The sequence below is a fragment of the Mya arenaria genome, chromosome 13 (genome assembly GCF_026914265.1).
Source record: "Mya arenaria isolate MELC-2E11 chromosome 13, ASM2691426v1".
Lineage (NCBI taxonomy): Eukaryota > Metazoa > Mollusca > Bivalvia > Myida > Myidae > Mya > Mya arenaria.
In genome coordinates, this window is record NC_069134.1 from 56,342,583 (window position 1) to 56,357,913 (window position 15,331).

At 34.3% G+C, this 15,331-nt stretch overlaps 2 protein-coding genes across 2 annotated transcripts; both read right to left on the reverse strand.

Moving 5' to 3' along the window:
• Positions 1-1,242: 1,242 nt before the first annotated feature.
• Positions 1,243-3,059, reverse strand: LOC128215406 (uncharacterized). Its single transcript, XM_052922090.1, has 2 exons — positions 2,852-3,059; positions 1,243-1,850 (listed from the first exon to the last, which is right to left on the reverse strand). The coding sequence occupies exons 1-2, from the start codon at positions 3,057-3,059 to the stop codon at positions 1,243-1,245; spliced, it is 816 nt and encodes a 271-aa protein (XP_052778050.1).
• A 3,356-nt stretch (positions 3,060-6,415) lies between these two features.
• Positions 6,416-8,048, reverse strand: LOC128213762 (heavy metal-binding protein HIP-like). The gene has a single exon (XM_052919808.1). The coding sequence runs from the start codon at positions 7,833-7,835 to the stop codon at positions 7,185-7,187; it is 651 nt and encodes a 216-aa protein (XP_052775768.1). The 5' UTR covers positions 7,836-8,048; the 3' UTR covers positions 6,416-7,184.
• Between the last annotated feature and the right edge of the window lie 7,283 nt (positions 8,049-15,331).

The following is a 15,331-nucleotide window of genomic DNA, read 5'->3' on the forward strand; positions in this document are numbered from 1 at the left end:
AATACATTTGATATAGCTTTGCTATTCATCTTATTATACTGTGACAGTCCAGCGTTTTAAAACAGTTGTAGCATGCCTTATTATATCGACCGCACATCACATAGACAACTTGTATCAAACAAGTCTGGCCTTAAAGTTCATGATATTTCTGTTTATTTGCATGTAAACATTTCTCTATTGAATTTATTCAATTTATCTTATTACTTATATTTTAGGTAATGTTTCAATATCGTGCAAATATCATTTATCTTCCCTAATATTTGAAACTCGTTTATTCATGTATTATAGGAATTCTGCTGATTATGTGATATCAATAATAAATATGCATATAGACTCAATTAAAAATGTATTGCAAGAGCTCCAGATCATGGTATTATATGCCGAAAACGAATCTCCTATAATAAGCGTTACTTTGCAGAAAATAGCATGCAACTGCATGCTTTTGGAATTTAATAAGCACGCCCTAATACGCGATCGTACGTAATTCTTTCTTTTCAAGAACACATTATGAAGACCATTCTGAAGGGTGTCATTCGGAGCTTCTTGGTCATTTTCCATCGAAAACAACCGCGTATGCATGTCGGTACATCAGCACAATAAGTTCGTATAAATTTGAATAATTGCATTACGTTTTTATAGTGTTTTATTGTATATTTTGTATATCTTAGTTCACATTGTTTGAACTTGAATTCTATTTGTGCATAAAAAATAAGATTCCCGAGAGTAAGCACATAAAGTTAAACAGCTAAATTTAAATTCTACGCGATGTACTAGCAGAGTAATTATATTTAAAGATTTTTGACTGAAAAACGGCCGTAAACATCTGAGTTTGTTTTCGATGGAACATGAACGAGGGGTTCCGAATGTGATGGGTGTAAACCCCTTGGTGTAAAAATGGTGGATACGTCAACACGTCACAATTGATAGGACATTGTTGACGTTTGTGACGTCTGTTCCATGACGATTTCGAAAAGAATATAGAGCTACTTTGTGGAATTTATTTTTGACTGTAAACAAATTACAATAGGATCAGCTTAATTGATCAAATAATTTATAACGTTTTCTGGCAAGTTTAACCTGATGTTATTTCATGTAAATTCCATGTATTCTTCTATTAAAATTAGTCGTAGTTTTAACAATTTGAAAAAAAATCTTATGTTTTATTGTAATAAATGTGTTTTATGCATGTCATTTCTGAAGTAACGGTAATCGGAACAGTGTTAAAAACAATTTGGTTCGATTTCAATTTATCCACGAGTAGGAGAAGAACCCGTTCTTTAACCAGAAGAGACACTCTGCAGTGTGGTACCCAGCCGTAACCGTTGTATTATCACTAAGCACTGCCGTTTGGCCGGGAAACATTCCCCAGTCGGCCGTAAAAGGCCTTCCGGTATGCATGAAACTCAAAATTTCCTGCTGCACGTTGACCTCCCACTGCCTGTCCCCGTCCGTCATGTTGTCAATCATGAGTCCCATGGTTTTAAAGAAAGCGAACATGTCGATGCCGTGAAAGGCGAATCTCGCGGGAAGCATTACCCAAAACGCCTTCATTGGAGCAGAGGGCGCATATTCTGCTCTGTATCTGAACACCGGTGAAGTAAAAGAAGTCGTCATTACTAGAGCCAGATAATCTTTTCCACACGTCACTCTGAGGTCTGTTACTAGACTAGCGAGTTGAAATTCTGGAGTGTGCACGTTTTCTGGGTAGAGCTTAAGCGCGGTCTCCGCTATGACGTCACCAAAGGGGAGTAACGCATGGCGGACATAGTCCTGATACTTGTTATCTTCCCATGTCCAGTTGGTGACCTCTTGCGGACTAGACTCTAAACTTACTTCATGGGATGTGGTACCTTAATATCACATTGTGTTTTAGTTTAACATGACATTTCATTTGATACAGAGCATGACATCATAAACGTTTAAATCGATAAACAAGCTTCACAATTTTTCCAAGGTGGTTAATTTGCCATAAGGATTGAAACAAACAACCAGTAAAACAACTAACCAATGAGAACAGGAACGTCGCTTCCTATTTTTGCTGCATAGGCTTCATGAGGAGCTTTTGGTGAAACATAACATGGAAAAAAACGGTCTCAAACTTTATTGCACTCTCCTCAACGAATTTGAAAATAATATACTGGCACACATAGACTTGGTACACAACGTTAACAAAAAACATTTAAAGCAACTCAGTCGAACATTTTGGGTTATTTATAAACAAACACATTAAAACGGTCATATGAGTAAAGTCATTAAATCGAATGAATGCCAATTTATCCATGTAAATATTGGAGAAATGAAGTATTCCTCAAGCCCATGAGAGCCGCCATATTAAATGCAAGTAGCGACTTTTGAAATTTTATACTTGGACTTTCCATCGCGCTTTTTTATTGCGTTTTAAAGAAAGATAATAAATATAAACGTAATTTCTAAATGATTTACAATATTAAGTTGCAATTATTTCATTAATTTATTAACTGATTAAATTTGTCTTTATATTAACGTAGATGAGAGTCAATGATGGATAGAACACTTAAATGTATGCCTTGATTTATCATCCTTTGATTATCTACGTTTCAAGTTTATCTAACGGCTTGATCTAGATATAAGAGCGTTCAGTTGAACTTAAATCTACTGTCTAGGTTGCATCCAAGATGCAAGTGAAGTCATTATGTTGTGCTCAAACCTGTGTGACGAACATGTGTGAATAACACATTTTTGCACATGTCTCAGTTTTTAACTCTACCCATACTCTGATAACGTAAATAAAGTCCAGGTACAAAATACAAAAAGGGTTCTTAATATTCTTAATATATGGTATGGTGTTTTTTGGAGGTAAAATATGAATTACCATCGACAACCGGAAGAGCGCCATTAAAGCGATCTTGAGCTGGGATTCCAGTGAGATCTCTCATCGCCCAGTACGGGAACTCCTCCCATGGCACGCTGGCAAGCACATGTTCTGGTGTCAGATTGTACAAGCAGTCCGCGTCTTGACATCCGGTATTATGTACAAAAACTTGGTTATCCACATCCGCTTCCGCAGCCGTCTTACTCATGACTGGTGATCCACTGATCGCTCAGGCCTTATGGAAAAGTCCGCGGCCGAGCGGTGAAGCAAGCAAAGCGTAAATGGCCGTCCCACCGGAACTCTGTCCAAAAGGCGTTACCTGAAAAGAAATGTATTTAGTATTAGAAAAAGACGGCGAGGAAATTAAAACGGAAAGGGAAGTTACGCTTTCATTTTCTTTTAAATCGTGCGATATAAAATGTTTGCACATCAAACAGAGAGGTTTCAGCTTTACCAATGTCTAACGATGATTACCTGATTCGGGTCTCCACCAAACTGGCGAATGTTGTTTTGCACCCAATGTAGTCCTGTTAGCATATCCATGAACCCGTAATATCCGGAGGTGTTAGTATGCGAACCAACGCGCAGCATGTCCAGCGACATAAATCCAAACGCGTTCAGTCTGTAGTTGATGCTGACATAGACAGCATCATGGTCACGAGCCAGCTGCTCTGTTGGCGCGTAACCAATATCCTGCTAAGAGAGGGCGTCCAGACGTTCAAATAGAGGCAATTCTCGTTTCCAATCGTCGTGTTGGCAGTGAAAGGGGGTTTCTCTTTCAAACACGGGCTGCCAAATTTTCTAGCGTTAAGGCGTCCGCGCCAGCAGTTTTTGTTGGTGCTGTTAACCGGGAATGGTGGTCTCCAACGCAAATTGCCAACTGGAGGACTGGCATAGGGAATTCCTCGGAACGAATATGCTCTTGAAGTGACGTTATAAATTCCACGTACTCGACCGCAGTCCACTTTAACGGTCTTACCCTTCTTATTGACCTTTGCCGCTTCAACAACGATTGGTCCTGAAATAAATAGGACGAGATTCAGTAATGTACAAAACATTACTACCACCAACTTATCTGTTGTAAGCTACTTCGTCAATTTTAAAGTCAGTTATCATTAGTAATCTGTATACATCATCTATAATGTGGAATTGATGTTTGTATTCAATTTAAATTGATTCATGACAGAAACGTACTATAGTTTGTGACAAAATATTGAATACAGTCCTAAATGTTTAAAAAAAAACGAAACATAACTTGTATGATATATTAATAATCATGTCAAAAACTATAAATGGTTAATACAATGTTATTTATAATATATTATTTTTCTACTCCAGCGAGTCCAAGCGTTCCAGCAAGCACGCTATCGGGCATATGAGTGGGGGTTTTAGTGGGTCAGTAGAAATAATAAAACCTATTTTCGGTCAATTATAAAATAATCGAGGATGATATAACGATTTGAATACTTACATTTAAGGTAAACATGTCTGTATGCATGAATATATGAAAACGTGTCCCATCATTTGTTTAACGAAATTGTGTTGAATCATAAACATACACATTACTATTTTGTGCTTTCGCTTTCTGGGTAAGCATTTTGACGTGATTTTACGGGGGGGGGGGGGGGGGTTAATAAAAACAACACATCATAAAGAGCACTCTGAGTGGGATGTCATTCGGCCAATTTCCATCGAAATCAACCTCGTATATATTCTGGCAAGAAGTTGTTTGTAACATTTTAAATAATAGTATTAATTATTTGTACGGTTTTACGTGTATTTTGTATAACTAAGTTTAAATCGAATGCTAGTGGATTGTATTAGTGCATACATGATTAAGATTAAAGAGTAAAGTCATTAATTTTATCGCTAATTTAAATTAATACTCGATTTACTTGCACCATAGTTAAATGTAAAGCCTTTTGACATTGTAAACTTTCCATATACTTCCGAAGTTGTTTCCCAAAGGAATTGTGAATTGCACATCACAATTCGTAGCGCTGTAAATTGGCTGACATTTTGACATTAGTTCAATGACGAATGCGATAAGCATAAAAAGTTTATATGTGGAATTTGTTACTGACTGAATTGCTCAATTGAACAAATGAGGATTTCAAAACGTATATATTATTTGTGGAATATGGTATTGACTGCTAACAAATTATTATAGGAGCTGCTTAATTAAACGAAAAATTTAAAGCCATGTCTGGCGATTTTCCCTGATGTTATTTTACGTTAAATCCCTATATGTGTTATTTATCCTCGTAGCTATAATAATTCTCTTTTTTATTTTATTTTTTTTAATTAGTTTATTTGTTTCCTTAAGTGTCGATTATCGCTGTCTTCCAAACTTTACAGGGTACACACTAAATATGCCCTTCCATGACGCAAATCATATCTTCATTTTAAAGCTGTAATCTCACAGATTGAACGTTTTGACAACTTTTTTTCATTTTTTTTTTATCTTGAAACGAGCCATTTTTTGGGGGGGGGGGAAATCCATGGAAACCGGTTATATAAGACTGCTGACAAAAAGAGATCGCAGATTTTTACATCTAAGTTCAAAAATTGATGTTTTATGCGTTTCCATAAACCGTTTGTAACGGTTTAAACCATAAATCATTAATTTTCGAACGAAAGTATGAAGATCTGTGATCTGAGATTTGTCAGCAATCTTTTATCATTGGTTTGCAGACATTTACGGAAAAAATTGCTCTTTCCAAGACAAAAAAATAAAAAAGTTGTAAATATGGTAAATCTGTGAGAATGCAGCTGCAAATATCCGAAATATACCAAATAAGATCCATGCATGTTTTTGTTTTTTTTAAATGAAGGTGCTCAATTAGACGCCGATATGTTGTAAGGTAGTACACATTTAAAATAACAGATCATAACATTATCTGATTGATTTTCAGCAGTCAAACGTAAACCCCTTTCACAGCAGAACACTAACTCCGTTTTTGGTGTTCCGATGCGTACGACTTGCAGCTGCATGCTGCTCTTTCGACTGCCCGTCTCCCTTCGCAAGTTTGTTCATCGCGATCCCATGGTTCGTGGCAATCATGTTTATGTCACGTTATTAGTCTAAAATCAGGAGAAGTGAATGAAGATCGTATTACTAAATATAAATAATCCTTGACAAACGTCATACTCATGTCGAAAGTGACGTCCTTGTTTAAAGGGGTCTAAATTTCCTAATATAATCCAGGTATGTTTTTTCAAGCTGGTGAACTCCAGCAGTAACGACCAATCATTAGACCAGATAGATAGCTTACAATAGTTGCAACATAGGACTTGAGAGCAGGCGTTGTAAGGATGTAACAAACAATGAGTCAATGCCCTTCTTGACTTATAATGTAAAACACATTTCAGGGGAGCATTTGTGTTCCTTTGCCTAAATGAAATCGGACGTAAAATGCACTGTCTGGAACCTTCCAAGGCCAAACAATGTTGTTTAATAAAAATGTCGGTATACTTTAACACTTATGTCTACTCATAAAAACCCTATCAAACTAACCTTTTCAAAAATAATATGGTTACTTTAAATAAACAGCGAAGAACACATTTCAATGTTAACATTTATTGTAGAAAAAAAAACACATGCCTTATGTGAGAAGTACATCTACAGCTATTACTTTTGATAACAAAGATTTGATTTTATAAAACAAGCAATAAGGAACACGTGCAAATAATAACACGCTAATGCTTACAGAATTACTTGAAAAGTGTGAAACATAACATCACATAACATAACATTGATTCAGTTTAAAATGTACCAACATTCATAAACAATTAAAAACAACTTACAATATGCGCGAAGGTATCACAGAGATGGTGGCATGACAGTGTAATAGCACAAGAATAGAGCTAGTATGAATGTTGAATACTTAAAAATCATCTTTTCATATCAGCATTCAAAAGTATGACATTTTAAAAAACAGCATTAAAACAGCATTGTTAAAAGAAGCATTAGCAAAGATACAGAACTATAATTGTCACACTAGATATATCGATGTTTATTAAATATAATGTTTTTAATTTAAATGCTAAATTATTATATACACGTTGAAATAAAATAGATTATTTACCTGACTTAATTCAATACGATGTATCAAACATGTATCAAAACACAAATGAAGTAAACCTGTAATAATGCGTGACAAGAAGAATCTGATTATTTTGAAAATTATATTAAAAAGCTAGTGCACACTTGAAATAGTATTACAGCCTATATTCCAAATTGCACATTTTCATTTATAGTAACAATTAACATAATTATAAAACAATTGAAAACAATATAAAACCAATGTTTTCTTTCAAACACATTTGGATTTTATAAGCTTGGTTTGAGTAGAAAGCCAGAAAAAGTACTCCAGGTAGCATGAATGTAGAATGGCTCCAATCCCCAAGGCCCATGTTTCACCATCTTAACTTTATCCCCAGAGTTCAGATTCAGAACCGCCATATTGCTGCCAGGGCCATAGAAACTGGCTGTTCCTCCTGAATAAAGGTACAGTTTGTTGATGTCATTTACCTTGAGCGATGTTTCAATAGACTTTCCTGCTTTCGCCATGATATTTGAATTAAACACGTAAGTGCCATTCACTGGTGCGGTGAATACACCCGTTGTTCCATCGTATGCCCCACCCTCGTTGGTAACCACCGTTTTAAACACAATCGTCTCCCATGCGCCAATATTCTCGTAGCTTTTGTCAAGACGCGCGAAGAAGGCAACACTAGTTGACCTAGCTGTAAGCTGTTGGGTCACATCTTCAATAAACTGTGATGTTAAACTAAGTGATTGACTGAAGCTCTGTTCCAGGTCGCCGACTTTTGCCCTCAGAGTGGTTAAGGCAAGCGTCTGTCTGTCTATTCTCTCTTTCAGAATGGCAATGTCGTCAGTAACACTCCGACTTGGTGCCGCATGCACAAGCAGTGTGAGCGACGCTACACACAAAAGGCTTAGTAACTTACTGTTTTCCATGTTTTGACAATTGTTTTTCACTATCTCAAACTCTTTTGTATCTCTTTTTATGTTCTAAATAGCATGGCTCGGTTAATCCATACATCATACCTTTGGCTTTGGCGAACATTCATTGGCTTGCAACGATTTTGGAGGATTTTATGGAATTCCGTAAGTTGTTTATCTCAAAACCCGGATTTGTTTTGTTTAAACTTTGAATTGCTTTGTTTTAAACTTTGAATTGCTTCGTGAAGTAAACCGCAAACAATTGGACGATTCATCATTCGATGCTTGATGTCAGTGCGTCATGGTGTTTAACTTTTTAACAGCCTTTATGAAAAAATGTTTTTCGTAGAATGTTAATTTTCTTTGAAACAATTTACACCAACACGCAATTTCAAATTGAGAATGTAATAATTATTTTCAGAAGTAAAACACCGTGACTGTTCTTTGTAATCTGTAAAGACCACATGAATGATATGCCATATTCGAAATAGAGTATTATAACGTATATAAAACAACTTTATGTATGCTGAATTAATTGATTGAAATAAGCATGAATGGTAAAATTTGCGTAAATATAAACTTGTATTGCAAACTGATATTAATTGTTTAATTACGAGATCAAACAAAAAACACATACTGAAATACTCTTATACCACAAATAAATGACGCAAATTAGACCACAGAAAATATGTGTTAAATCAAGATTGATAGTTTTTACCACATTAGTCAGATATCAGCATTATGTACTGGATGCACATTTTTTCTACCATGTGCTGTTAACCCATCAATTGTACGATTGTTAATATGAAACTGAATTACAAACTTCTTGAATCATTAATTTTGAAAACATATAAAGATCAATCAAACACTGTGGTCTTAGTCTAACCAGGTGTGACCAGCTTTAAGCTGCTCTCTCACAGACAACTTTTTTTATATTTTTTTTGTCTTGGAATGAGCCAATTATTAGCGTGAATATCTAAAAACCAGTAATACTGGACTTCTGGCAAAAGAACAGATACCAGTGGTTGTTTACTTTCGAAAATTGATATTTATGGCTAAAATATTTCAGAAAAATGAAAAATGGCAGTTTTCAAACCATTGAGATCTGTTCTATTGTGAATCATCTTATATGACTTAAACTAAAAAAAGTCAGTCAGTAACAGTGCAGCTTTAATAAAAAAAAAGTGATAACAACCTTAAAACCAACAAAATCAATGAAAAAAGTATATCATTGTTTTCTACGTACGATGATATGTATTGTACTTATTTTCGTAAGCTAAAGAACGAACTTGCACCTGCTTTGTGTAAAGAGCGTGGTCATTAAAGTGGTAAGGTAAACAACCGCCCTTTGGCTACACATCAGGTTTTAAACATATTTTATGCTCGGGCAACATTTAGCTGAGCACAGGCTCCTTCGAAGGACTCCTTAAAGTCAGAACATAACATATAATGCTCATGAGCCTTGAAATGGACTCAACATTATGTTATGAATGCCTTCTAAGTTTTGTAAAAATTAATTAGAATCTTTTTTGTTTCTGTTTTTAAGTGATCAATAAGTACGAGAAGAACCCGTTTTTAGCCAGAACAGACACTCTGTAGTGTATTACCCAACCGTAACCGTTGTTTTCTCAGTCAACATCACCTGACGCAGACAATGGGAAATCAATGTACAACAGAAGGTTCTGGCTTGATAATTGTATAAGAAGGCATCAATAACATTATGTTAGTCCATTCCAAGGCTCATGTTAATTATATGTTTGACATTAAAGGCCTAGTTTAATCCTTCTATAAGAGACTACCCCCCCCCCCCAAAAAAAAAAAACAAAAAAAAAAAAAACTTTAATGTACACAGACTCTGTGTATTGATCTTATTTTTATTGCATAATTGTCTTATCCGATCTCCGATTTCAATATCCTGTTGTGCAGTTTTGGAGGTTTTATTATTGGCCCTAGATAAACAAACAGGAAATTGCGCCCTACTGTGACATCAGTGCAATTAGCAGAAGATGAGCAGCAGGGGATGGTCATGCAAAACATACCTTAAACTAGGCCTTTAAGGGATCCTTCGAAGGAGACTGTGCTCAGCTAAATGTTGCCCGAGCATTAACAATGTTTAAAACCTTCTGAAAGGACAACGGGAGATTGTTTCATTTACCTAACCTACTTAATGACCAAGCCCATTCTCAATCCAAGTCCAAGTTCTTTTTTCACAGATGATGTGTATGGTTAAATACATAAAATCGTACTTCGAAAACAATGGTATAACTTTTTCAATTGATTGTGTTTGGTTTAAGGATTTTTTACTGATTTAAAGCTGCACTCACACAAATTTGACAGTTTCGCCTTTTAAAGTTTTAGTCAGCTGGTTTTGGTATCAATGCTTTCTATTTAGTCTAATCAGATGATTTACAATAGAACAGATCTCACAGGGTGGAAAACTGCCGAAAAAATCATTTTTGTAAAAGCGTTACTGACGTCTGCAGACATAAATATCAATATTCGAACTTAAATATAAGACACTGCGATCTGATATATTGTCAGAAGTCTTGTTTCACTGCTTTTCAGAAATTTACGCAAATAATGAGCTCATTACAAGACAAAGGATATAATAAAAACATGTAAAAACGATATATCTGCAAGAGTGCAGTTTTCAGGTGGTCACACCTGGTTGGGATATGTGTTCGATCTTTAGCTGCCTTCTCAATAAATGGTTTAAGACGTTTGTGATTGATTTTCATGATATACAATCGAATACTTGATGGGTTGACAGCACATAACTGAACCATGCTAGTTCGTGCAAACAAGAATAATACATATTTTACTAGACTTTGCCAAGCGAAAACATATTCGTCAAAGACATGGCAAACAGAGAATTACTAAGCCTTCTGTGTGTAGCGTCGCTCACACTACTTATGCATGCGGCCCCAAGTCAGAGTGTAACTGATGACAATGCCGTTCTGAAAGAGAATATGGACAGGACAGACGTACGCTTGTTATCTGGAACAAAGTCTCAGTCAATCAATAAGTATAAAAAATTATTGAAGATATATTCCAACAGCTTACAGCTCTGTTAAACAGTGTTGCCTTCTTCGCGCTTGTGGACAAAATCTACGAGAACACAGAATCATGGGAAACGCTTTTGTTTAAAACGGTTGTTATCAACCGTATAACAGAGTGGATAAAGTAGGCTTCCTGTTTAGAAACATTTATAACTTGTGCGATGAAACCGATCGCAGGTGAATGCCTATGTTGAGTTGGGTGATACCCGTTTCATGTTATTGCCAGTTGTTTTTCGTCAGCTTTTAAAAGACAAGGTACGTAACGACGTAAACTTGATGTTGGCTCCAGGTTTCCTTAAATGACCTTGTTAATTTCTTATAAATTCAACAGTATAGTTATTATGATTGTCTGGAGTCGAAAATATTGCCTATTAAAACTACTTATGTCAATCTAATATCATTTGCTTGAATGTCTTAACTTACAAATAGGTCACGTGGGTCATGGACACTGTTTCTTTTACCCTTGCATGCTAATAGTGGCAAAAGTCGCCCGGAATTTAAACAAAGGTACAACTATTTGTCTTTCTAGAAGAAGTGTAAGACTTAAGTTGCTAAATAAAAGGTAAGTATATAAAACTCCTACATCTTTAAAATAATAATAAGTAGAAGGTAAGTATATAAAACTCCTACATCTTCAAAATAATAATAAGTAGAACATCTCTTCGATCAACCAACTTTGTTTCAATACGCTTATATGTATATAAATCATTTACGTCTATTGTTTTAATACACAGATCTTTATAAACTATATATAAATCTCCTAGATCAAGGTATTGACAGTGTTCTATATTAATTTAGCGTTGAATCATCGTATACTATCTTATTTCAGGATCATGATTAACCGCATGAGGACGTCTTTCTACCAATATTAAGATCCAGTCAAGAACTGAACAAACATGATTCATTTTGTGATAGTTTATATCAAAACAGCATCCGGATTAAGTTTGCAAATCCGGAATTTTTGCAAACTTATTTTTTTTTTATTTTTCACCCAATGTTTTTAATTTTTGTATTTTTAAAATGTGTTAGGTAATACTAATAAGAAATATTTTTTGTTTCCTGAAATTTAATTTAGAAACATGTTTTTTTGGCATTTAAAGTCAACTTTTCCAATGGGAGTCCCATTGGAAAATGGCCTTCCCATTGGAAAATGGCTTTTTCAAGCTTTTCCAATTGGAAAACTGGCTCTATTAAAATTGTTGGAGAATTTGGAACATAATTTTTAAAATTGAAATTGACTGTTTAATTAAGAATATTTTACACTCACTACATGAAAAATAATATATTCATTAAAAATGAAGAACCGATAGATTCATTTAAGGCATTTGTTTGCGAATCCTTCCCATGAGTGAATCTTTCGGTCGGCCCAGTTGTCTATCCTAAATTATGATCGGACCTGCTTGAGGCCATCAGAATTATTAATGTCGTTCATCTTTGTCGTGATATTTTGTTTACTTTTATGTTATAAAAGGAATGGCAATATTACTATATTATAGTATATTCCATACTTTTTTAGGAGTCTATCATGAACTATTTTAATGCAACGTTTATAAATACGTTGAAACTGTTGTCTATCACAGATTATTTAGCTTAACGAATAGGCTATTGAGCAAACAGATTTTAGGCTTAAAAGTATCACGTTTATGAAACTGTTGTCCGCATCTCAATAATATGTACCTTTTAATACGAAGTTGTTAGTGTCTATCAAAGAAATATTTTAATTGATATTTATGTATGTCACACAAAAATAACCCTATCATATACCATTTCTTTTATGGACATTTGAAGGTACATATTAACAAAATCAATCGATATATTTTAATTTTTGCATCAAATATATTCTTTGATAATATAAAGAAAAGTACATTGATCAAACAAGTGTAAGTGAGAAAGAAATGGAATTGGCTATTGCTAATCAATAATTTCTGCTCACAGTCTGCAGTCTATCACAGATCAATGACCAATTGCAATGACCAACAGTTAACACAAACGCTTCCGTGGAAGGGGGGATGGCACACCCGGCACATGCCCCATCACTGAAGTCGTCAAAGTTTGCATTCTATCTCAAAGGAGTGGAAATTAATAAACTACACCTTTCATATGCCATCATGTGCAGGCGATGTGAACCCATAAAAAGAACAAATTCAAACAGCGCAACTTCCTTTAATTATGTCCTCTTGATGTTTCTTCATCTGTATATAAACAACAGTTTCCACGTCTTCCAACAATTTCCAATACTGGTGAAAATGTATCCATCATCCGTGTGATATTTGTTGAAAACAAGAAAAGCATACATGCCATAAAACTGAGAAAAAAGTTATTTTCTCCAGTCTTGTAGCAGAACGCAATCCTTGAACATGTGAAAGATATGCCATGAAGTCAATATCACCACTACTTGAAGGCCACCGATGTGTTATGTTCACTTGTATGTCTTTCTGATTTCTTCACAAATTGCTTACGTCTAGCGGACCCTTGGGGGGGAGGGGTACGCCCCTTAGGTATGTCCTCTCTTGGGGAGTGGAGTACGCCCCTTAGGTATGCCCTTTCTTGGGGAGCAGAGTACGCCCCTTAGGTATGCCCTTTCTTGGGGAGCGGAGTACGCCCCTTAGGTATGCCCTCTCTAACGTCTATTCCTGAACTCTCCCCTGCTTTTAAGATAAACTTTCATAACCATTACCTTATTATTATAATAAAATTCATCTTGAAGCCATGTGATGGCAGATAAACAATGGTTAAAGTTAAATGAACAGTAATGTTCATTTCTATATTTTTTTATTGATAAGATTAATCCCAGTATGAAAGATTCATTTTATATTAGAAAATAAATAAAATATATATGTTTAGGAAAGACAATTAAGAAAACCATGTTTTATGATAGACAATATTTTTTATGTAAATGATACTAAGAAAAAATATTCTTATTGTCTATCATGAAATATATATTTCTTATTGTCTATCATGAAAAATATTTCTTACTGTCTATCAAGAATTGTTTTTATTATTGCCTATCATGAAATATTTTTCTAACTGTCTATCATAAATATTATTATATTTTATGATTTGTAGACAATAAGAATTTTTTTTTAATATTTCTTATTGTCTATCATGAAAAATATTTCTTACTGTCTATCATGAATTATTTTTATTATTGTCTATCATGAAATATTTTTCTGTCTATCATAAATATTAATACATATATTTAAATTAAAATATTTCTTATTGTCTATCATGAATTTTCTTCTTACTGTCTATCAGGAATTATTTTCATTATTATCTATCATGAAATATTTTTCTTACTGTCTATCATAAAGTTTAATAAATATATTTTATGATAGACAATACGAAAACAAATTATACATAATTACAGTAAAGCAAAAATCATGATTGACTGTAAGAAACTTACTACTTGTGTTTTCATGTAATTATAGGACAAATAAGAAAAATATAAATAATTCTTATTGTCTATCATAAATTTAAAAAAATAAATAATATTTTACGATAGATAATAAGAAAAAATCTGGATAAACGGCTAAAGTTCAACATTTCAAGAATAATATTTTACGATAGACAAGAGGAACTGCGTTGATCATGAATGATAGATAATATGACAAATAAGACCACTTTTTTATGCTTCAACTACAAAATTTTCATAATTTGTTTTCAAGATAGACACCAAAAATGTGTTTCTCCTTTGTTGACTTTCGTCTATAAACTCGAAGTTAGAGCAATATTAAAACCATTACCAAGATTTCCAAATCCTTTAGGCGAAGACCATGACACAAAACGAGTTGTCGTTTCAATTTCATGTGTTCGAATCGCATCCAGAGCCTCCAATAAACTTTTGTTCATGGTCGCCGCCATGTTGTATCACCTAAAACGACCAATTTACGGTAGTCGAGCTACTTTACATTACTTTACAGTATATTAATAATTGTGATGCCCAATAAGAGGTCGTATAATAATCTGAGATAGACAATAGCATCGACGGAATCTTTCCAATTGGAGGATTCCCACATTCAAAGTGGGAAAGTATGAACATTGGAAAATTCCAATTGGAATATTTGGTTAATGGGAAAATTCCAATTGGAGAATAAAGTTCAGTTTTAAAATGGGAAATTTCCAATTGGAAGGACAGGTAAGATTTTGTAATGGGAACATGTAGGAAATGGGAATAAAGAAAAATATTGCCATATTTAAAGCAAAAATTAGCAAAATGACACTTCTTACAATGTCCTTACCTGTCAACTGTCGACTTATCCATATTCCTCATCGCTGTTATACTATACAATGGTTAGCATGACGTCTAACCATCGTATTGCTTCATTAACCCTGTATCAGATACTAGTACAATTTTTTATCCGATTGAAAAAAGACAAACAAAACAAATCCATCTTTCATCAATGTCACAAAAACGCTGTCGTTAAGCTTGATTACAAACATCTTGCCATTTAA

Excerpts from the sequence above, each read along its gene's own strand:
- LOC128215406 (XM_052922090.1), bottom strand. The coding sequence starts at position 3,059 with ATGAGTAAGACGGCTGCGGAAGCGGATGTGGATAACCAAGTTTTTGTA. Across the intron at positions 1,851-2,851 it reads CGCTCTTCCGGTTGTCGATG|GTACCACATCCCATGAAGTA; the intron begins GTAATTCATATT and ends TGTGATATTAAG.
- LOC128213762 (XM_052919808.1), bottom strand. The coding sequence starts at position 7,835 with ATGGAAAACAGTAAGTTACTAAGCCTTTTGTGTGTAGCGTCGCTCACA.